General features: G+C 37.1%; 1 protein-coding gene across 1 annotated transcript in view; it reads right to left on the reverse strand.

Moving 5' to 3' along the window:
* DIAPH3 (diaphanous related formin 3) overlaps positions 1–19030 on the reverse strand; it is a 455761-nt gene that overhangs the window by 188436 nt on the left and 248295 nt on the right. Inside the window, exon 21 of the mRNA XM_053916803.2 lies at positions 7714–7953. Within this exon, the coding sequence (XP_053772778.1) occupies positions 7714–7953 (240 nt within the window). The remainder of the gene's footprint in view (positions 1–7713; positions 7954–19030) is intronic.

Consider the following 19030-nt stretch of genomic DNA (forward strand, 5'->3'; position numbering starts at 1 on the left):
GTCCATTAGAGAAACCAACCCACAATTTTTGAATAGACAATATTTTCTGATATGCATAAACACATTAAAAATAATCACTCCTTAATTAGGTTTTTCAAAAAGACAGTGTATCTTTCCAAAATGAATGGAATAAAAAGTATTAACATGAGCAAAACAAGATGCCTATCCGGCATGGCCATAACCATTTTTAGTTCATGTAATAAAACCTTTATAATGATCTTAAAGATGGGCACAAGTCAATCAATACTAGGTAAAATAGATGATTGGATACATTTATGGTATTTGTGTATGAAAATCTTTATATTTTTGTTACATTTTCATTTTAAAATAAGAGGGTTGAAACATTAAATAAGCAAAAAAAAAATCCTATGAGTAATAAGGACTTCTAAAATTAAAATAAGCTGGTTTTACCATATACTCACAGATATATAATTAAACAATTATAATATTTTGTTGATGAGTTTTACACCTATGTTTATGAGAGCTATCAAGCTAAAATTTTCCCGTATTGTAATGTCTTTGTCTGGTTTTGATGTACACCTGTTTCATCACTGTACCCTTCCCCTCCGCCTTAAAATCAATGTGTTTAAGCACCTTGGAAAGTATAGGCAATAATGTTGCGTGTTCTGCCTCTGATGCCCCAATCAAGAAACAACGCAGGTCCCTGATAAAGGAGAGCTCTGTAACAAGCTTCCTAGAGGATCAAAAATAAAGCATCACGTTGAACAGGGTGGCAGGTGGGTGCGACCTCTGATCTGTGGTAGCTGCCGATAAGCAAGGTGTTGAGGTGGATTCTGAGGCTGTGTGGGGGAGAAAGGGAGTCTGACAGATCAGCAATGTTTGTCATGGGAGCAGTGAGACACAGCACACAAGTAGGGTATTTGCTGATTGGGAGCATTACAATTCTATTAAAATAATAATTCTAATTTACAATGTTTAGTTACAACTGAAAAACCAGTCGAAGTAATATGAATAGAATTCATCAAAAACACTAGTTAGTAAAGCCAATTGTATGTTTCTTGGAAAACGCCATGCATTAAATGGTGTGAATGGCTGAGTCAAAAGGGGTAAAGAATCTAAATAGTTCCATGTTGCTTTGGAAGTCAGTGTTTCTGTGATTTAATTGGCTGGGTATAAAATAAGAATGGCATTTGTTATCTGCAAGTCTTTGGCCAAAAACTGCTTTACTTTCAGTGGATGCCAAATTTACTAGTGTGATTTTTTCAATTTGATAAGAAATAAAATTTCTCTAAAGTTCTTCTAAAAACACTGACTGCAGACAGAACAATGGGTTGGTTTGGTAGAGGTCTTTCTTAAAAAATAATTTCATAATAGAAAAGGTGACCTACGAGAACCGAGGTTACCCTGTGTGACTGTGACAGGTGGGCCACATACACAGTGCCTGTGACGGGCAGAGGTCTTCGTCTCCCGCTTTTCATAATCATCGACACTCCACCCGTACAAGGGGAGCCCTGCAAAATAACTCAGGGTACTGCCATCAACTGACTGCAGTGCCACTGTGTGCCTCACACCCATACACCTTTCACTCCCCCTTTTTTTAAATTTTAAAGTAGAGTTCATCTTCGCAAAAAAAAGAGAAGTAATGGTTTTTGGAAATATTCTCACCACTCATCATCATCCTATAGTGAAGAAGTAAAGTTGCTTCTTTTTTGTTTTGTTTTTTTAATGTTTGTTGGTTGGTTCCAGACCACCAATGAAGGATCTTCAATTCTGGGACAACGGAGTAGGGCAGGAGACAGCTGATGTGATTCTCAGTTCAGTCAGTGCATTAAATTACCCAGGCCTTTTTTTTAATGCCACTAATCTAACACACACCCATACATGCCGAGGCAATCTCATGTGGGGCTGACATGTGAGTACTTCTTACAGTTGTCCGGGCTGAGAATCGACGTCTTACAAAGGGCTGTTCGCAATTTCAGGAAATCACTCACTGGAGTTGGTGGAGATATTAAAGAAAAAAAAAATTCATTTTTTTCTAAAAAATCTTCCCCAGCACAACTTTGGTGAAGTCACTCAATTTTGTCCTGTGCTTGTAAAAGGAATATTTAGAAGATGAGATAAAATTTTCAAACACTAGAAAAGAGAACTTAGACAAAAATCAATCTTGTATGACAACCCCCCCACCTATATTGCCTAACTCCCAACACCCACGGCTGGTACTGTGCACCCCTTGATGACTACTCTTTGAGATGAACTCACATGTTCTACTGCCACCAGGAACAGAAACTGTGCTACAAAGGGATGCTGTGGATAAATTTATAGTAGAATGAATGGCTATTTGTTTCCGCAATTACCCCCCAAATAACAGCACAAATTCTGATAAAATTAGTTATTACAGTTGGTAAAGTCTTCCAAAAATTATATCTACTATCCTAATATATGAAATTAGTCTAATTACCTTGACAAAGAGCTACATTTTACAGCTCCAGCATTTATTTGTATTCACTGAGATTATTTGTTATTCAAATCATTAATGAACATCACTAAACACATGACATAGTTCCTGCACGTGGGTTGAAAACATCAGTTTTATATTTACAAGATAAAGTCACCTCATATATTTTAATATGGTGTTGAACTTTGATGGTTGGGTCAACTCATTCTTCTGCTAGATCTACCTGGGACCAAAAGACATTGGCCTTACAAACAGGTTTTTTAGAGCACAAACTTCAACATTAACCACATACAATTTTCTTCTAGGTGTTAGTGTAGGTAGCTAGATATTAATAACGGAGAAGGAATCAAAACTGACTAAGCTTACTTAGGTAGGAAGCTACAGCTTCACACACCCCAGGGGACTGCTGCATCCTCTACACTCTGGACCTAATCCCGGAAGTGGGCAGGAAGAACTGGTTACTGGTCATTAGCCCAGATTACCAGGGAGAGAGAAAACAGCAAGGAAAACTCGACTGCTGGGCACACATGCAGTAGAAGCCACGATGGCGACCATGACAGGGAGGTGTTTAATCTGGGAAAAAGAACAGAAAGGTCAGGGAAAGACCCAGTACAAGCCCACAAAAATCTAGGAAATAGACTGGTTAGAGGGAGGGTCCAGCACAAGTGGACAAAGAATTGGGAAAGAGACTGGTTCATTGCAAAGCCCGAGATAATATAATCTGAACTTGACAAAGGTCTCTTGCTCAGTAATGCATCCATTTGCCGGTTCATTCCTTCCTTCATTCCCTGTTCCCTCTCCCCTCTCCGTAGCTGCCAGGCCAGCCTAGCAGCCATAGGAGCCCAGGCATGGGCTCCAAGTGCAAGCTGTCAGCCCTCTGGCCCTGGCAGCCCCGCAGGCCCAAACACAGCCTTGGGCACCGCAGCACATCCGCGGCCAGAGCGCACCAGTAACAGAGGCTAAGCTAGCCAGATGGGGACAGAGACTGAACTGGACTCAGCTTTGACAGGACTGAATCAACGGCACAGAATTTCTGGACCCTGGCCCTTCTTCTGGGCTTGGTGAAGGCAAGGCTGGACTTCTTCCACAGCGGGATGGACAGAGATGAGACACGGGGAGCCTGGGGGCAGTCTTTTATTTCTACTCCAATAGATCTTACCACCGTACCTCATCCTCCCACTGGTAGGTCACTGAATTGCCTTTCTTTTGACTCCGTGGAAGGACCCCATTTCCACTGACAACATTGGTAGGATTTTGGTTAGGTAAGAACCTACCATTTGCTGATTAAATTTCTAAGGATATATATTTCCATTTAATCAGTAAAACTCCTAAAAATAGAATATAATCTCAAACTACCTATTATCACATTTTTATCTAAAGTCTAGTCAAATCTTTGGAGGACTTTATGAATGAAGTAGTCCATCCATTGTCCTAAATTACAGGTCTCAGGAAGGTAATCCATTTGAAAAGCTGTGCTATCAGAAAGCAAGGCACTAATTCCATTTTACTTAAACTAGAAGTAGCACTACTGTAACTAAAGACCATACTTATATCTTACCATAAGGGTTCTTTTGGAGTGCCAAGCCCTACCAGGCCCTGAATACATATTTGTGGGGGATGAGAAAGGGGAAAAGATGGTAAGGGGATAGTTGTAATGGAGTCTTTCCACTTATTATTTGTAAGAACACAGCTCCACACCACATTTTCCCTTTAGGACGCTACACATGCAAAATTTCTTATGAAGTCCAGCTCTGGCTAATCAGAGAAACCACTATTTTTAGCTCATGAAAATTGTCACAGCCATGTTTGCTCTTCATTTTTACCACCAGAAAGCCTCAACTTATGCATCTACTTTCATTTTTATTTAAATATTAATAATAGATTCTATTTTATGTTTACCTTGTATCTCATATTTCATGTTTATATTTACTTATCATAAGCTATATTAAATCTTCAGGACAAAAGAAATTAGATGAACCCTTTTGTCTCTCTGAACTCAGTTATTTTAGTTAGCCATCTCTCACTAACAAATAGATAGAAGAATATAATACAGCTCCTAAAATATAATGTATATGGAATTCAAAACTCATGTAATTATTCTAAACTGTGCAAAGTTAATAAGTTTAATATGAATTTTCATGCACAGTTCACACTTGAGATAAATGTACAAAGGATACTTACAAGTAAAAAATTGGCATATAGAATATTAGATGTCACAGGATTACCTAGCATGTTTTAACAGGTTAAAATATAACTCTATCTTTCTACTTTCAAGTAAATTTGAAATTCCTTGTGTGGAGACTTATGATCAAACCAAATGCTTTATACTCAGTGTGAAAATTCAATCACCATTCTGAAAGATCAAACTGCTACTTACAATAAAAAAGAGGAAACATGATGAGATATCATCTTGTTCAGTGTATGCTTTCAACTTGATGCGTAGGCTAATAAAAAAATACGAAGTTCTACTATTTATTTTGTTTTTTACACAACAGAAGTCTCCTAAGAGAGATGATTAAAATATCCAGTCTCACTGGCTGAAAATACAGTCAACTTTATTATCTGGAGACAGATTAGCCGGCTTGCAGATTGACTACAGTAAAATAATAACAGCATGCACTGCATTTGTAAAAGATTTAAAAATTACTATGTATCAATGACTGTATCTCAGTATTAGAAGATGTCCATTTTCAACTGTGTGATAACTAAGAGATACAGCATTGTTTCTACTGCACTGTCATTCGAGAGCTATTTATTGATTACTTACTATATACCAAGCACTGTCAGGCTATGCCACCTCATTAATCTGACCTAATCCCTACTCAACAGTGCTCTTTTGAAGGAGGGCATGTGGTCAACACTGTGTGAGTTGGCCATAGTTCTGAGATGCAATATCTAAAGAGAAACAGACACCAAGCACCAGGAAACCAATACCAGGAAGTTGTATTAGGTATTAAGGAAGTTGTATTAAGTTCTAGGTGTGAACTTAACCTCTCCACCACTTGCTCTGCATTCTGTTTTTCCTCCTTTGCTTTCCTTCTCAGGGAAAGCCTGATCTTGGCAATCTAGCTTCCCTCTTTGTCCTTCTGCTTCCAAATTCATAATCACCACCCCCTGACAATTCCCCACATGTTTCTTAAATGTGTGCACTTCCCTCCCTCCCCTGCCCCATTCTACCTAGAACCTCTCTATTACTACCTTAGCTCAGACCTCCATCATCCAAAATCACAATGACTATTATGTAATGGGCTCTCAAATATTTGCTACGTAATTAAATAAGGGACATTAATCAGATGCTCTTCAAGACACTGAGGTAAACGGGGAAGAAAACACCACAAACCACCTGAACTTCATTTTTGAGCAACCACTTCAAACATGTCAGTAGCGTGGAATTATCTTTGACCCTTCCCCTTCCTCCTTCCCCTTCCCTATCTATCTTCTCAGCTACATTTTCTCTGTCACTTTTCTAGGTCATGTGCTACTGTCAGCCAATGACAGTTTCTCCCACTGTAGTCCTCTAACCAGTGCTGTCCACAGAACTTTCTGCAGTGACAGAAACGGTTTATGTTTACGTTGCCAGCATGTATGGACACTGATTCCCTTGAAACATGGCAAGTGTGACTGAGGAACGGGATATTGAATTAAGTTTAAATTTTGATTAAACTTAAATAAAAACATTTGGCTAATGGTGACAATGTAGCTTACTTTTTTCCATACTGCTATTGGAATTGTCTTCCTACAAGATACCTGAAAACATCACTTGACTTATACAGATAACACATCTCCATAAAACCTTGACCATGAGGAGTGACATGTGAGGCTTCTTGCGATCTAGGCCCGTTTACTATCTCATTTCTATTTTCTCCGCTCCTCTCCTCTCGAGGCTGCAACCGCACTGGGCCCCTCGGTGTACTCTCACACACCATGATACACCTTTCATACAAACTGCTGATTCTTGCTTGGAATGCCTTTTCCTCTCAGGGGACACCCACTCACTCTTCCACATCCAGCGCAAATTTCTGTTCCTCTCTGAATACTTAGCCGCCTTTCCTTAGCAGAGCTAAGCTCTCTTAACTCTGCTGCTGTAACTTTTTGTATATAAGCTCCCTTAAAACATTTAATCACAATTAATGGTTTAAATGTAAAAAATGTATGTTTCACACATGCTAGGTAAATATTAATCGTATTAAATGCGACGATCAGGCCAAGTATTTGGCACCACAGTAATGGGTAAGCACTCTAAAACTGCGCAAAGTCTTTGATACATGTGTTATGGATTACATCACCCATGCTAGAGACCTTAACAGAATACAGAGAGCCAAGAAAAAAAAAAAGAGAGGAAAATGAAAAGATGGAGACGGAAGAGTGGAAAAGCTCGCAAATCTTTGATATCAATGGGAGGCTTAGGTTGGGGAACTAATGTAAGAAAAGTCATGAAAATACCAAGAGATTAACTATTCAGCAAACCCATAGCTAAAGTTGAACTTGTTTCTCACCTTCCCTTCCTAACTGGCAATAGCAATAATCAAATTCCTTAGTCAGGGAGAGTACATGTTACCAGGTCAAGAACAAGAGAAAGCTTTCCTTGCGATGTGTAACTGAGAAGAATTTGTTATAAGGAGATCAATAAAGCACTATTACTCTGACCCATCATTTAGAAAAGAGCTCTCTTACATAAAACGCTGGATATAGTTGCTGTAGAAAATGTTAACCTATGGAAGAATCTAGCAGAAACAAAAATCTGTAAACTTACACAATTTTCATATCCTCTAAAACTATATTTAGATAAAAACATTTCAAAATCTGTTATTCCTTTATATAATCATAACTTCCCCTTTATATAAAGCAATCTCACTTTCCCCTCCCTTTAGTCTGCTTGCAAAAATTAAATACAAAGAAATATTTAACTAGTTAAAGGTAAAAATGTTAGTGGCAATCCTAAGCAGTTGTCATTATATACCATCATAGATGCAGGTACCTAAATCGAATGACAGTATTTTGATGTCCCATTTCATCAGTTTGAGAAAGCACAGGTTTATGACATGATTTTGTTATTAAGCAAATGCCTTCGGATGGATCTGCAGATCAAAGAGAATTAACGTGTGGATTTAGGTCAGAGGTTAAGAAAATTAGCTCAGTTCCCTCTGGGTTTGGGTTCATGGTTCAGTCCAGGTTCTTGATAATGAACATATCAAAATTAAAAAAAATAATTAAATAATGTCATCACGGCTGGCATTCTATGAGTAAGTGTGCAGGCAAATATGTATTTCAAAAAAGACAAAAACAAACAAACTCACTTTACAGAGGGAGCTAAGGTTAAATCCGAAGGTTTGAGCATTCCGGGAGCCGGCATTCATGTAGTTTCCCATTAGCAATACAAGTTCCAGCAACTTGCTAAAGCTTTTGCTCTTCTTTATCTCTTCACAGGCGGTGCTGACAGCCATGATGTCAGGTTTGATGTTATTCACCTGCTCTTCAAACTGAAGCTTAAAGAGAATAGCACTGAGCCGTGGCCGCAGTCTCTTCACATTGCTCATCTGATTGAAAAGAAAATAGCAGATTTCCTTTAAAATGCATGGTATACTTTAGTACTGTAAGCCTGCAAGTAATCTGGGATGATTTATTGGTATGACAGTACCGAAGAAGCAATATGTTCCCTAGAACTGATAGCAGGAAGAAAGAAAAACCTGGTTGTTTTTCTGAAGAATCCAGAGCCATCCCTCAAAAAAAAAAAAAAAAAAAAAAAAAAAATTTAACAATTTAGAAGCTTAATGAAATGAAAGCTTTAATTACATGATAAAGTTTAATTAAGCAATAAAGTACTGTACATATTTTTACAACTAAATTTTAAAAAGAGAATACAGAGGCAACAAATTACAAAGCATTCACATCATTAATTTTGTTCAAAACTGAAATTTGTCACACGGTGGGTCACGTTTAAGACATTCAGAAAGGTGTAAAAGAGGGTTTGTTTTCTTCAAGTAGCTACTGCTGTCCTCAGAAGCACTGCTGACTAACAAGACGTGTTAGATAGGAGAGTAAATAGGTCCCAATTTGTACCAGTGACTTTCTTCAGCAACACGGGAAAGCAGAATGACTCCTGACACACACTAAATTAGCAGAGTTAGACTTAGGCAGCACGGGCGTAACAGGAGACAGAAGCAATGCAAAGCCACAGGTCTGTTTGGGACTCGGGGTTTCCCTGTTGGGAAGGCAGGGGGTTCAAAGTGTCACAAATACACACAAAATGGCTAGAGGCTCAGCAAGTTCTGACTCCTCATGTAAGTTTAACTCCTTAAACTTAGTCCTCATGTTCTAACAACACATGTAAAGGAAGAGCCACTTACCTGAAGGCTGGAGACCTAGGGCATTTAAGCTACGTATGAATTCCTTGACCAAATGTATTAGGAATTTGAGACTTGAAACAGATTGATGGGACAGTAATAGTATAACTCTTGAACTTCAACAACTATTATAAACATCAAAAGCAGTTTCAGGCCAGGTCAGGAAAAAAATGATGACAGAACATGACAGGGTTAAAATAGGAACCACTTCCATCAGTGACAGACCCAAAAGGAAAGGCTAACCAGCAATGGCTGGTGAGGTGCACAGGATGTCTGTCAAGGACATAGAAAGCTACCTGGTAATAATAGGTGGTTGTCATTTAGAACAAAATATGCCATCCCTAAGCCTAAACTTATTAGATCCAATAGGATCATACAGACATTATTTTAACAATGCAACAATATAACCCAGGACACTCATCTAAAAAAGAACTGAGCAGTAAAGAGTTAATCTCAGCAGATACCTCTGAGAATATATCTTCAGATGGACCAAAATTTTACAACGACTTGACTGAAAAGTTTCTTAGCAAATAATATAAATGTCTAATTTACATCAGCACTCTCCCCAGGCACTTGACATGTGAAATGTTTATGTGTACAGAGACAAGATTCTAAGAGCTCAACAAATACAGTTACTAAGAACTCCCCTCTACAAAGTCCTTTAAGAAATGTCTTAAAATTCCTTGACTTCAAGAAATGTCTTTGAATTCTTATCTAGAGAAAATGTTTTTCTCCTAGGACAGAGTAAAAAACTATAAGCTCAAAAGACATTTCTTAAAGTAAAAAGAAACAAACTAATAATGATTTTATAGAATAAATTTAAGTAATACAAAATTTTAGAAATAAAAAGTGAGCTCCTATTAGAATAATGTGTCACTATTGAATGTCTAGTACATAAAGTAGACTTAAGCAGTAATTACTTCTATAAAGTCATTTCATGTGTCTTAAAACACTCCCAATGAACTCATTTTCTTGAAATTTTTATACTTACTTAAACATTGCAAATGGTTTATGAAGTCTGTCCAGAAAGTATCCAGTCATGTGGTATGAATAATAGAGGCATTTATTAAGGAAGATACAAGCTAAAAAAACACTGTACATAGGACAATGACACCTCAGGCCCCTTCAAAGTAGGCACCTTGATTCATCTCTGGCTCTGACCTCCTTGAGGAAATCTGGTTCATTGGCAACTGCAGCACAATGTTACCTCTGCTCTGGTAGCAGAAGCCACAGAATGAATTTTACCATGACACAAATTTTGCCACAACATGTTTTATGCCAAGATCCTTCATCAAAATCTCGGACACAGTAGATTTTGGAATCCCCAGATCAGCTTCTAGCTCTCGCACTGTCAGTTGCCGATCTTTGTTGATTGCAGTCCGTACAAGTTCAACATTCTCAGGTGTTCTGCTTGTTGCAGGCCTTCCAGAATGTGGGTCACTTTCAACAGATTCTGGACCATCTTTGAAGCTTTTGTGCCCCACTTTTATTTGCACTGCACTCAGGGCATTGTCCCCAAAAGCCTTCTGACCCATCTGAATAGTTTCCATGGAGGAATGTTCAAGCTTAGTGCACAATTTGATGCAGATTCGTTGCTCTACTCACTCATTTTCAATGTGACTGCCACACAGCACACATGCTCACTCAGTGGCATCTACCCTCCCCACTGACTAGTACAGTGAAGTCGTCACTGTTCACACATGTGCATTCCAGTCCACTCTCCTTGGCTGCCACATTACATCAATGTTGCACAAACTCTTCTCGTTATATTAACAATAGCTGGACTTTTTCCAGAGTAGCCTTGTATATTCATATTATATTGGAGCAATTCTACATAACACTCTATTACATTTAATGTATCCTTCAGAATAGTAAGATGTACAAAAGAACACTCACTTGAGGTCATATATTATGGCCTTCCAGAGGTTTATAGTGAGCCCCTAGAATCTGTTTTCAGTCTGTGCCCTTACTCACAATTATGAAGTTCGGTACTTAGCACTTTGCAATAAACATGAGAAGGAATTCTCCAGTATTCCATGAAAACCGTTAGCATTACAAAATGTATTAATTTCAACATATTGTATATGAGTAAACTGCTTTGTGCAGAAAGAGAAAAAAAAGACTGCTTAAATGGCTCTATGATACTGCCCCAAAATATGTTAAAGGTTTCCTGCTGACAGGCTAACCATATGCAGCCAGTATAAAGTAATTAATTTTCCTAGGAAAAAATATAACCTAGATTCGTATGAGTAATGAGTCTACCTGGCACCAGGGACAGGTAGCTTGAAAAGATGGAGTAAGTCTATGATGCAACGCAGAACAAAGTGCTCTGTGTTCATGGGAAATCCTGATACAGCAAAGTCAGGAAAGCTGGCCAAACAGCAGGTCTTTGACTGCACTTTTGTAAGTTAGATATCCTTTTCATATTGCTCTTTCTTCCAAATTTGGGAGAGTTAGTATGTTGACTGATATGAGATAAATCATATTTCAGAGAATGAAATTATTGAGCTGGAAAGGGCCATGAGAGGTCACCTGGATGTAGTCAGTTTTTCGTTCACCATTGAGCCCACTCTGACCCCTTAGGCCAAATGGTTGCCCCTTTTATGAAAAACAAAAACAAAAACAAAAACAAACTCAATAAAAGCTAATGTTCTAAGATCTAAATCTTGAGACCTATGATAATAACAGTGTGGCTCTTTTTCTTATTAATCAAATCAAAGTTTGTTTCTTCAGACGGAATCAAAGAAAATAGGTTTAAAACAATGGGGAAATATTTTACTTTAAACCCTGAAGAATGTTTCCTTATTACTGCACATAGTTTATCAACACTGGGGATTTGCATTTTGTTTGCACAAATAATACTCTCAATAGTGATACAAAGTCACAAAAAAAAAAAAAGAGAGGAAGGGCTATCATAAAAGCAACTTTAAGGTAGTTAATAATTAGAATGCTAGAGGAAATTATAATTTCATTTTTACAGAGGTATCCTTTACATTTGTTAAATGATCTTAGCAATGTAAGCCCAAAGTATCAAAATCTGACAAAAATGAGTTATAATCTCAAATCTAAAGGTATAAAAAAAGTAAAGAATATTTGATTTCACTACTATTTCTTGAAGGCAGGGAGCAGTACTCCTGCAATCTCCTACTACCGCCATAGATGACTCACGCCAGAATGAAATAACCTTAAAAGCAGTGACTAGTGAAAATTAAACAAGCAAATTCAGAACCCTGAGGGTAATTTTTATTCTAAAATTTTGCTTGTGGACAACATGCGTAGTTGGAACAGGGGCAACATAAGGTGGAAAGACCTTCAGAGAATCAGTGAAGCAACAAGTCCTGCCTGGGTGGGTGCCCGCTGGGTGCCCGCTGGTTGCCACGAGAGGCGCAGAGGTGGTTACTGCCCTTACAGCACATTTCCTCTAACTCTCTCCTTCTGTCTTCAAAGGTAAAAAGTACAAAAAAGTCCCCAAGGAGACACAATCTCTCAAGATCTAATTTTAATTTTATCCATTATTCTATGAAGAAAAGGAACCAATTTGGTATTTTTATACCAATTATGTTTAATGCTGTAATACGGTTTGCTTTATGCAGTTTCTTTTATAAGGAAGAAATTTTCAGGAGTCAACTTATTCAAAACTTGTTGGGTTTTTGCCCCTTCCTGTCTGCAGGATTATTTAGGCTCATCCCCCGAAAAAGTTCAGTGCAGGCTCCATCTCTTCGTCACTCTTCCCTAAAGCCATACATAAACTCATATGTACTTAACTGTTCATTTAACTTTCAACCACTACAAGCAACCAACTGATTAAAAAGCTACTCATTTCAGTCTTAATCGACTGACTAAACCTTCACTTTGTACACTTTTAAATACATAATTATAAGGAGTAATGAAATAGTATTTCAGGAAGGTTAAGTGACTGCTTCAAGGTCACATACTGCCAATCAAGTGTACAGTTCCACTAAGAGCATCACGATGTAGAAATTAACAACCACTGCTTAAAAGCCGTCTGATACTTAAACTTCTTCTGCTATGTTTTCCGGTAAGAATGGACTTTTAATTTCCCCACAGCAGTTATTAGATAAAACACTACGGAGAGGACCCTGCTGTGTGCTCTGCCTACGACTACTTCATATTCCTTTCCTTTCTCTTGGGTATATCCATCTACCTCCTGTTCTGCTGAATTTTTAGTATTTTTTCCAGATCCACACTGTACTCTCCACTCGTATTTCCATATTAGCTAATTCTTCTGCTCTTGTGGGAGAGGGGCGATAAGCGAGGAGAGGGTGAAAACACAAATGCATCTTTGTGAAAGACAGGCCTGAAGAAGATGACAAAGGGTTGAGGGAGGAAAGTGACATATGAGAAACAGGATCTAGTAATAGAACTCAGACACTTAGGAAACAGTTTTGAACTTCACTTTTCTAATTAAACTAGGTGAGAAATATCTAACCATTATCGTTAGCTGGCCAGTATTTTCATGATTTCCAGAATTCTCAGAAAAAAGCAATGCTCATTTTACCTCAAGAGAGGCGTCAAAAACATAGCTATTCAAGTGCCTTATGCCTGGGTAGTGCTCAGAATATCAAACAATGTTTTTGAAAGAAATGTGGCCTTATGCTATTAAAACTCCTAAGCTAAAATTATTTTTAAAAACTACACAACAGCAAAGTACATATGGTATGTTTTTTACAAGTTTTCATAGGAGCAAGGTAAGCCAAGAATAATACAAAAAATATATACTCACAGGATAAAAATGTATATTCCTCTAGCTAGCCAAGAAGTGGACAATCGCCTATAGACATCATAAATAGCTTGTCATTGTTTACAAATGCTTATCAATTCTGGACCACTAAGGATTTCACAGGAGGTCCAGATGAATTCTACAGATACTCAGGTGGTAAAGCTAGAGAGCAAGAGACTTATTTAACTTGGCAATCTTAGCAAGCGCTCTGAACACATAAGTTTCCTATTTGATGAATTAAAAAGCTGGCATAAAGCTCAGAACTATTCTGGTGTTTTAAATTCATTCACGTCTGCTTCCAGACAGTTCCCGCCCTCCCGGAGAAAACCAATGTTTTTACTTCTATCATTATAACTGAGTTTTGCCTGTTCTTAAAATTTGTATTAATGAAACCTACAGGAAACACTGTTTGAGTCTGGCTTCTTCCACACAACAAAATTACTTGGAGATTCATACACACCTGGTGTAATTGAGTACTTGGTTCCTTTTTATTAGTTCCTCTTCATTGCGAGAGCACATCAAAATTTGTTTATCCATGTTCCTGTCAATAGTTTTCTGGGATGATTTCCTTTTCAGTTGGAGGCTATGTAAAGGATTGGGTTGAATAGGGACTCAAAACAATGATACTTTAAGTCCTAACCCCAGGAACCTGTTAATGTGAACTTATTTGAAAATGGTGTCTTTGCAGATGTGGTGAAGTTAAGGACCTCCACATGAGATCATGCTAGATTTAGGGTAAGCCCTGAGTCCAATGACTGATGGCACTTTAATGGAAACAGTAGAGAGAGAACAGACGGCAGTGACGTGAAGGAGGAGGTAGACTGAAGTAACGTTACAAGCCAAGAAATGCCAAGAACTGAAAGCAGCTACCAGCTACCAGGAACTAGGAGAGGCAAGGAACAGATTCTTCCTCAAGCGCCTCCAGAAGGAGCCAACCCTGCCAAAACGCTGATTTAGAGCTTTGGGCCTCCAGAAATGTAAGAGAATAAATTTCTGTTGTTTTAAGCCACCAGGGCTGTAGATACTGGTTACAGCCATGTGTGAAAATTAATACAGGATATTATGAATAGTTTTATATGAATCTTTTCATTTTAATTAAATATCTAAAAAATTATAGTGGAAATGTACACGTAACTTTATAAGAAATGGAAGTTTATACCATTTTATACCCCCTTCACTGTTACGGTTTATTCCAGAAGCTTTATATTTTGTCTTTGCATGTTTAGGTCTATACTCCATCCCTCAGTAATGATTCTGTGCGGTGTGACTCAGGAGTTGAGATTCATTCTAGTCCATAGGATATCCAAGTTTTGCAACACCATTTGATACAATGAAGTTCCCTTTCCCATTCACTAGCCTTGAAGTCTTTATTGCAAATCATTTGCTGGTGTTTCTGTGGGTCCATTTCTAAACTTTCCAGAAAAAGTTTATTTGTACGCTTATCTTTAAGCTAAAGCTGACTGCCTTGATATCAGATCAACAGTCTAAGTCCTCCAAGTTTGTTCTTTTCCAAATTGATTTTTTCAATTCTGGGTTCTCTGTATGATGTACGAATTTTTGTAACTTTTGTCAATTGCTGTAATAAAACCCACTGAGATTTTGATTGGGAATGTGTATCGTATGTCTATTAGGAATCTATAGATCACTTGAGGGAAAAATAAAATCTTAGCAATATTGAATCTTCCAGTCTATGAATGTGGTAAATACCTCATTTACAACTTTAATTTTTCTCAGCAATATCTTATAGTTTTCAGTGTAGAAAACAGCATGTTTAGTGAAATGTATCCCTAAGTTTTTAATCTTATTGATGCTATTATAAATAGTACTATTTTTTATTTTGTTTTCCAATATATATCATTGCTACAGAGAAAAACAGAACTCATTCTGGTATACTGATTATCCTGTGACCTTGTGAAATTCACTGGTTACTTCAAAAAAGTTTATTGCAAATTCCTTATGCATTCACATAGACAATCAGGTCATTAAAAAATGGTTTACTTTTTCTTTTCTTATCACACAGGTTAGGACGTTCATTACAATGCTGAAGAGGTAGGAATAGATAATCCTTGACTGGTTTCCAATCATAAATAACAGAGCATTCAATATTTTACCACTAACCATGAGAATAGCTCCGGATTTTCCATAGATGTCTTTTATCAGGTTGAAGAGGTTATTCAATTTCTAGTTGCTAAGAGATTTTATTTATTTGTGATAAAGCAAAATTCTATCAAATGCTTTTTATTTTACATCTATTCAGATATGATTTGTCTCCTTTTTTTCTGGTGATATGGTTAACTACATTTTTTAAGGTGAATCAAGCTTGCACTACTTGGTCATAATAAACTCTCGTTTTAGTGAGTTTCAATATTTGGTATACAAATATTTTGACAATTTTTACATACATGATTATGTATACTATGAGTCTCTCAGTTTCTGTAGTGAATTTCCTCCTTTAATTTCTGATGTCGGTAATTTAAGAGTTAGTTTTCTTTTTCAATGTTTTCATTTTCATTCAGTTCAAAATAATTGTTCTTTGACCCACAAATAACTGAAAAGTGCGTTACATAATTTTCAAAGAGATGTTCTATTATTGTACAATTCAATTGTTTTAGACAGAAAAGCAGAAACCATACAATGTAAAATCTGAATCTTTTAAAAATTACTGAAACCTGTTTTACGTCCCTATATGGTCTACGTTGGCAAACACTCCATGGGAACTTGAAAAGCAAGCATATAATGCCGTTATTGTGTGAAATGTTCTGCAAATATCAATTCTAAGTTGGTTAATAGAACTGTCTTGATTTTCAAAATATTTACTAATATTTTTGGTCAGTTTCTCTAGAATTTACTGAAAAAAGGAGTGTTTAAAGTCTCATTATGATTGAGAAGTTATCTATTTCTCCATTTAATTCTACCAGTTTTTGCTTCATGCATTTTGATGCTGTGTTATTATAAGCATACATATTTATGATTATTCCTAGTAAGTCACTCCATTTATTATTGTGTAATATCATTCTTTTTTTCGTATAATATGCTTTGCCTTGAAATATTCGTAACTATGCTATTTTTATTTTTTAACTCTTTGTCTTCTATTTGTCTGTTCTCTTTACCTTTCTTTTATACCTTTCCTGATTTTGTGCTAATCAGGCAATTTTTAATATTCCATTTTACTTTTTCTAATGTCTTCAGAACTATATCTTTTTTCATTAAATTTTTTCTGAGTGCTCTAAGAGTAACAAAATGCATCTTTTTGTACTAATCTATTGAGAGTTACTATCTAGTAAATATTGTACCTGTTCGTTTTTCAGTAACTGCCTCACCCTCCCAACACGTCACTCACATTCCACACCTTCTGGCTGATCTCATGTGCGTAAGGTCGCAACAGCGCAGTCCCAGTTGCTGTACACGTCACTTGTGCCCTTACCATCATGTCTCTTACTGCCGCGAACATTGAGAAATCCATTCTACATTGTTCTCTCTTGTTTGTCTGTCTTAGTTATCAGTTTCTTTTCGTGCATCTGAGTTTCCATATGGTATCATTTTCCTTTGGCCTGAATTCTGGACAACTGATAGCATTTCTTGTAGGGTAGGTCAGATGGCCCCAAACTCTCTCAGGATTCATGTCACTTAAAAATGTGTTTTGTTCTATTTTTGAAAGAGTATCTAATAAATAAAACATTTTGAGTATATAGGTTTTTTTTATTTCAACACTTTAAAATACACCCTTCTGTTGACTTCTGCTTTCCAACAAAGCCAGCAAAAGCTCTCATCTTTGTTTTCAGATCTGTAATGCTCTCTACGCCCCTCTCCCCAGTTACTTTTATGATTTTCTCTTTACCTTTGGCTTTCATCAATTTGATCAGGATGTGCAAGGTGTATTTCCCTTTAATATTTACCCTGGTTGGGTCTGCTGAGCTTCTTGAACGATATGCTGATATTCTTCATTCAATTTGGAATTTCTTAGTCATTATTTTGTCAAATATTTTGTCAACCACAATCTAACTCCCTTATCCTTTTGGGATTCCAATTACAGGTGTTCTGGACAGACTGATATTTATCCAACAGTACCTGAGATTCTGTTCATTTTTAATACAATCTTTTCTTCCTACATTCTGAAGAAAATAATTTCTATAGATCTGCCTTCAAAGTCACTGATTCTTCTGTTATATGCAATATACTTCAGGCCCTTACATTAAATATTTCAATTCAGTTATTGAAATTTTCATTTTGAGAATTTCCATATGCTAAGTTTTTATGATTTCCATTTCACTGCAAATATTCTTTAATTAAGACCATGCTTTTCTCTATTTCCTTTAAGGTAATTTTCTGGAGTTCTTTGAACATTTTCATAATATTCACATTAAAGTCTCTGCATGTGAAATCCAAAATCTGGGCCATTTTGAGTCTGGTTTGACTTTTTCTTTTTAACAACACATCCTGTTTTATTATTCTTTACTTATGAATTAAATATTATAACGTAACAATGGTTGAGGTGTAATATTCCTTTCGAAGAACATTCACTCTTGTTTTAGCAGGCAAATCACTCACTGGGTGATTAAATTGTTCAGGCTTGCACTGACCCTTAGTTGATGCAGTTCCATGGAAAATAAGAGGTGCTGGCCCAGCTCCTCTAACTTGGCAGAACTCAATTACCAACCTTTCTTCCCAGAGGGATGGGCTTAAAGTAGGAACTCTTTAGGGTATGGTCCTTATTCCTACAGTACCCCCAGCCTTTCCGGTTGCTTTAGTAAAAGTTGAGTTAATGAGGTATTAAGATCTTTCTATTCTGGCAGGGTCAGAAATCCAATGCCTCCCAGTAATGGTGGACCTCTATTTAGTATCTCTATTCCAGTCTAAGCTTGGAGCAGGAGCTATGTGACAAATATGCTCAGCACACAAACAGGCCAGCCTACACACTCCAGTGAGATCCCCACATGGACTGCTGGTAGCCCCCTCTGCACAATACCCTCTGCTCTAATTCCCTGTCCTGCAGATCCCAGCGGGCTCAGCTGCCATAAATTGTGATCCCTGCCTCCTCAGCTCTGAGAGAACCACACCCTCTGCTTGAACTCAACTCTCTCTGATGTAACTGCAAACTCTCACCAGGCCAAAAGTGGGCACTCACGAAATTTATGAGTTTATGAGGTTTGCAGGTTTCCCCTTCTGTTTTAAAACAGAAGCTTTCCATAATTGGTCAAGTTTTATCATTGTTAGTGGTTTACACAGCTTTTGCTAAATTTATTCCTTATTTCTGAGGTGGCTATAAAAATGTTTTGAAACTTTAATATCAGTGTTAAGAATATAAAAACCATTCTTCACCCAGATTAACTAATTGTTTCCATTTTGCCCCATTTGCTTGAGCACAGTTCCTCTTCTTCACCATATAATAAGGGTATTACACAATATGTATCAACTATAAAGGAAAACATATGAGTATATGCATATCTGGTTAAAGTGGTATCTACCAGTGTTTCCAGTGTAAATTAACTATATTTTTCCTTTATAATAAATAATTTATAGGGAGATGCT

This window comes from Desmodus rotundus, chromosome 13 (assembly GCF_022682495.2).
Source record: "Desmodus rotundus isolate HL8 chromosome 13, HLdesRot8A.1, whole genome shotgun sequence".
Lineage (NCBI taxonomy): Eukaryota > Metazoa > Chordata > Mammalia > Chiroptera > Phyllostomidae > Desmodus > Desmodus rotundus.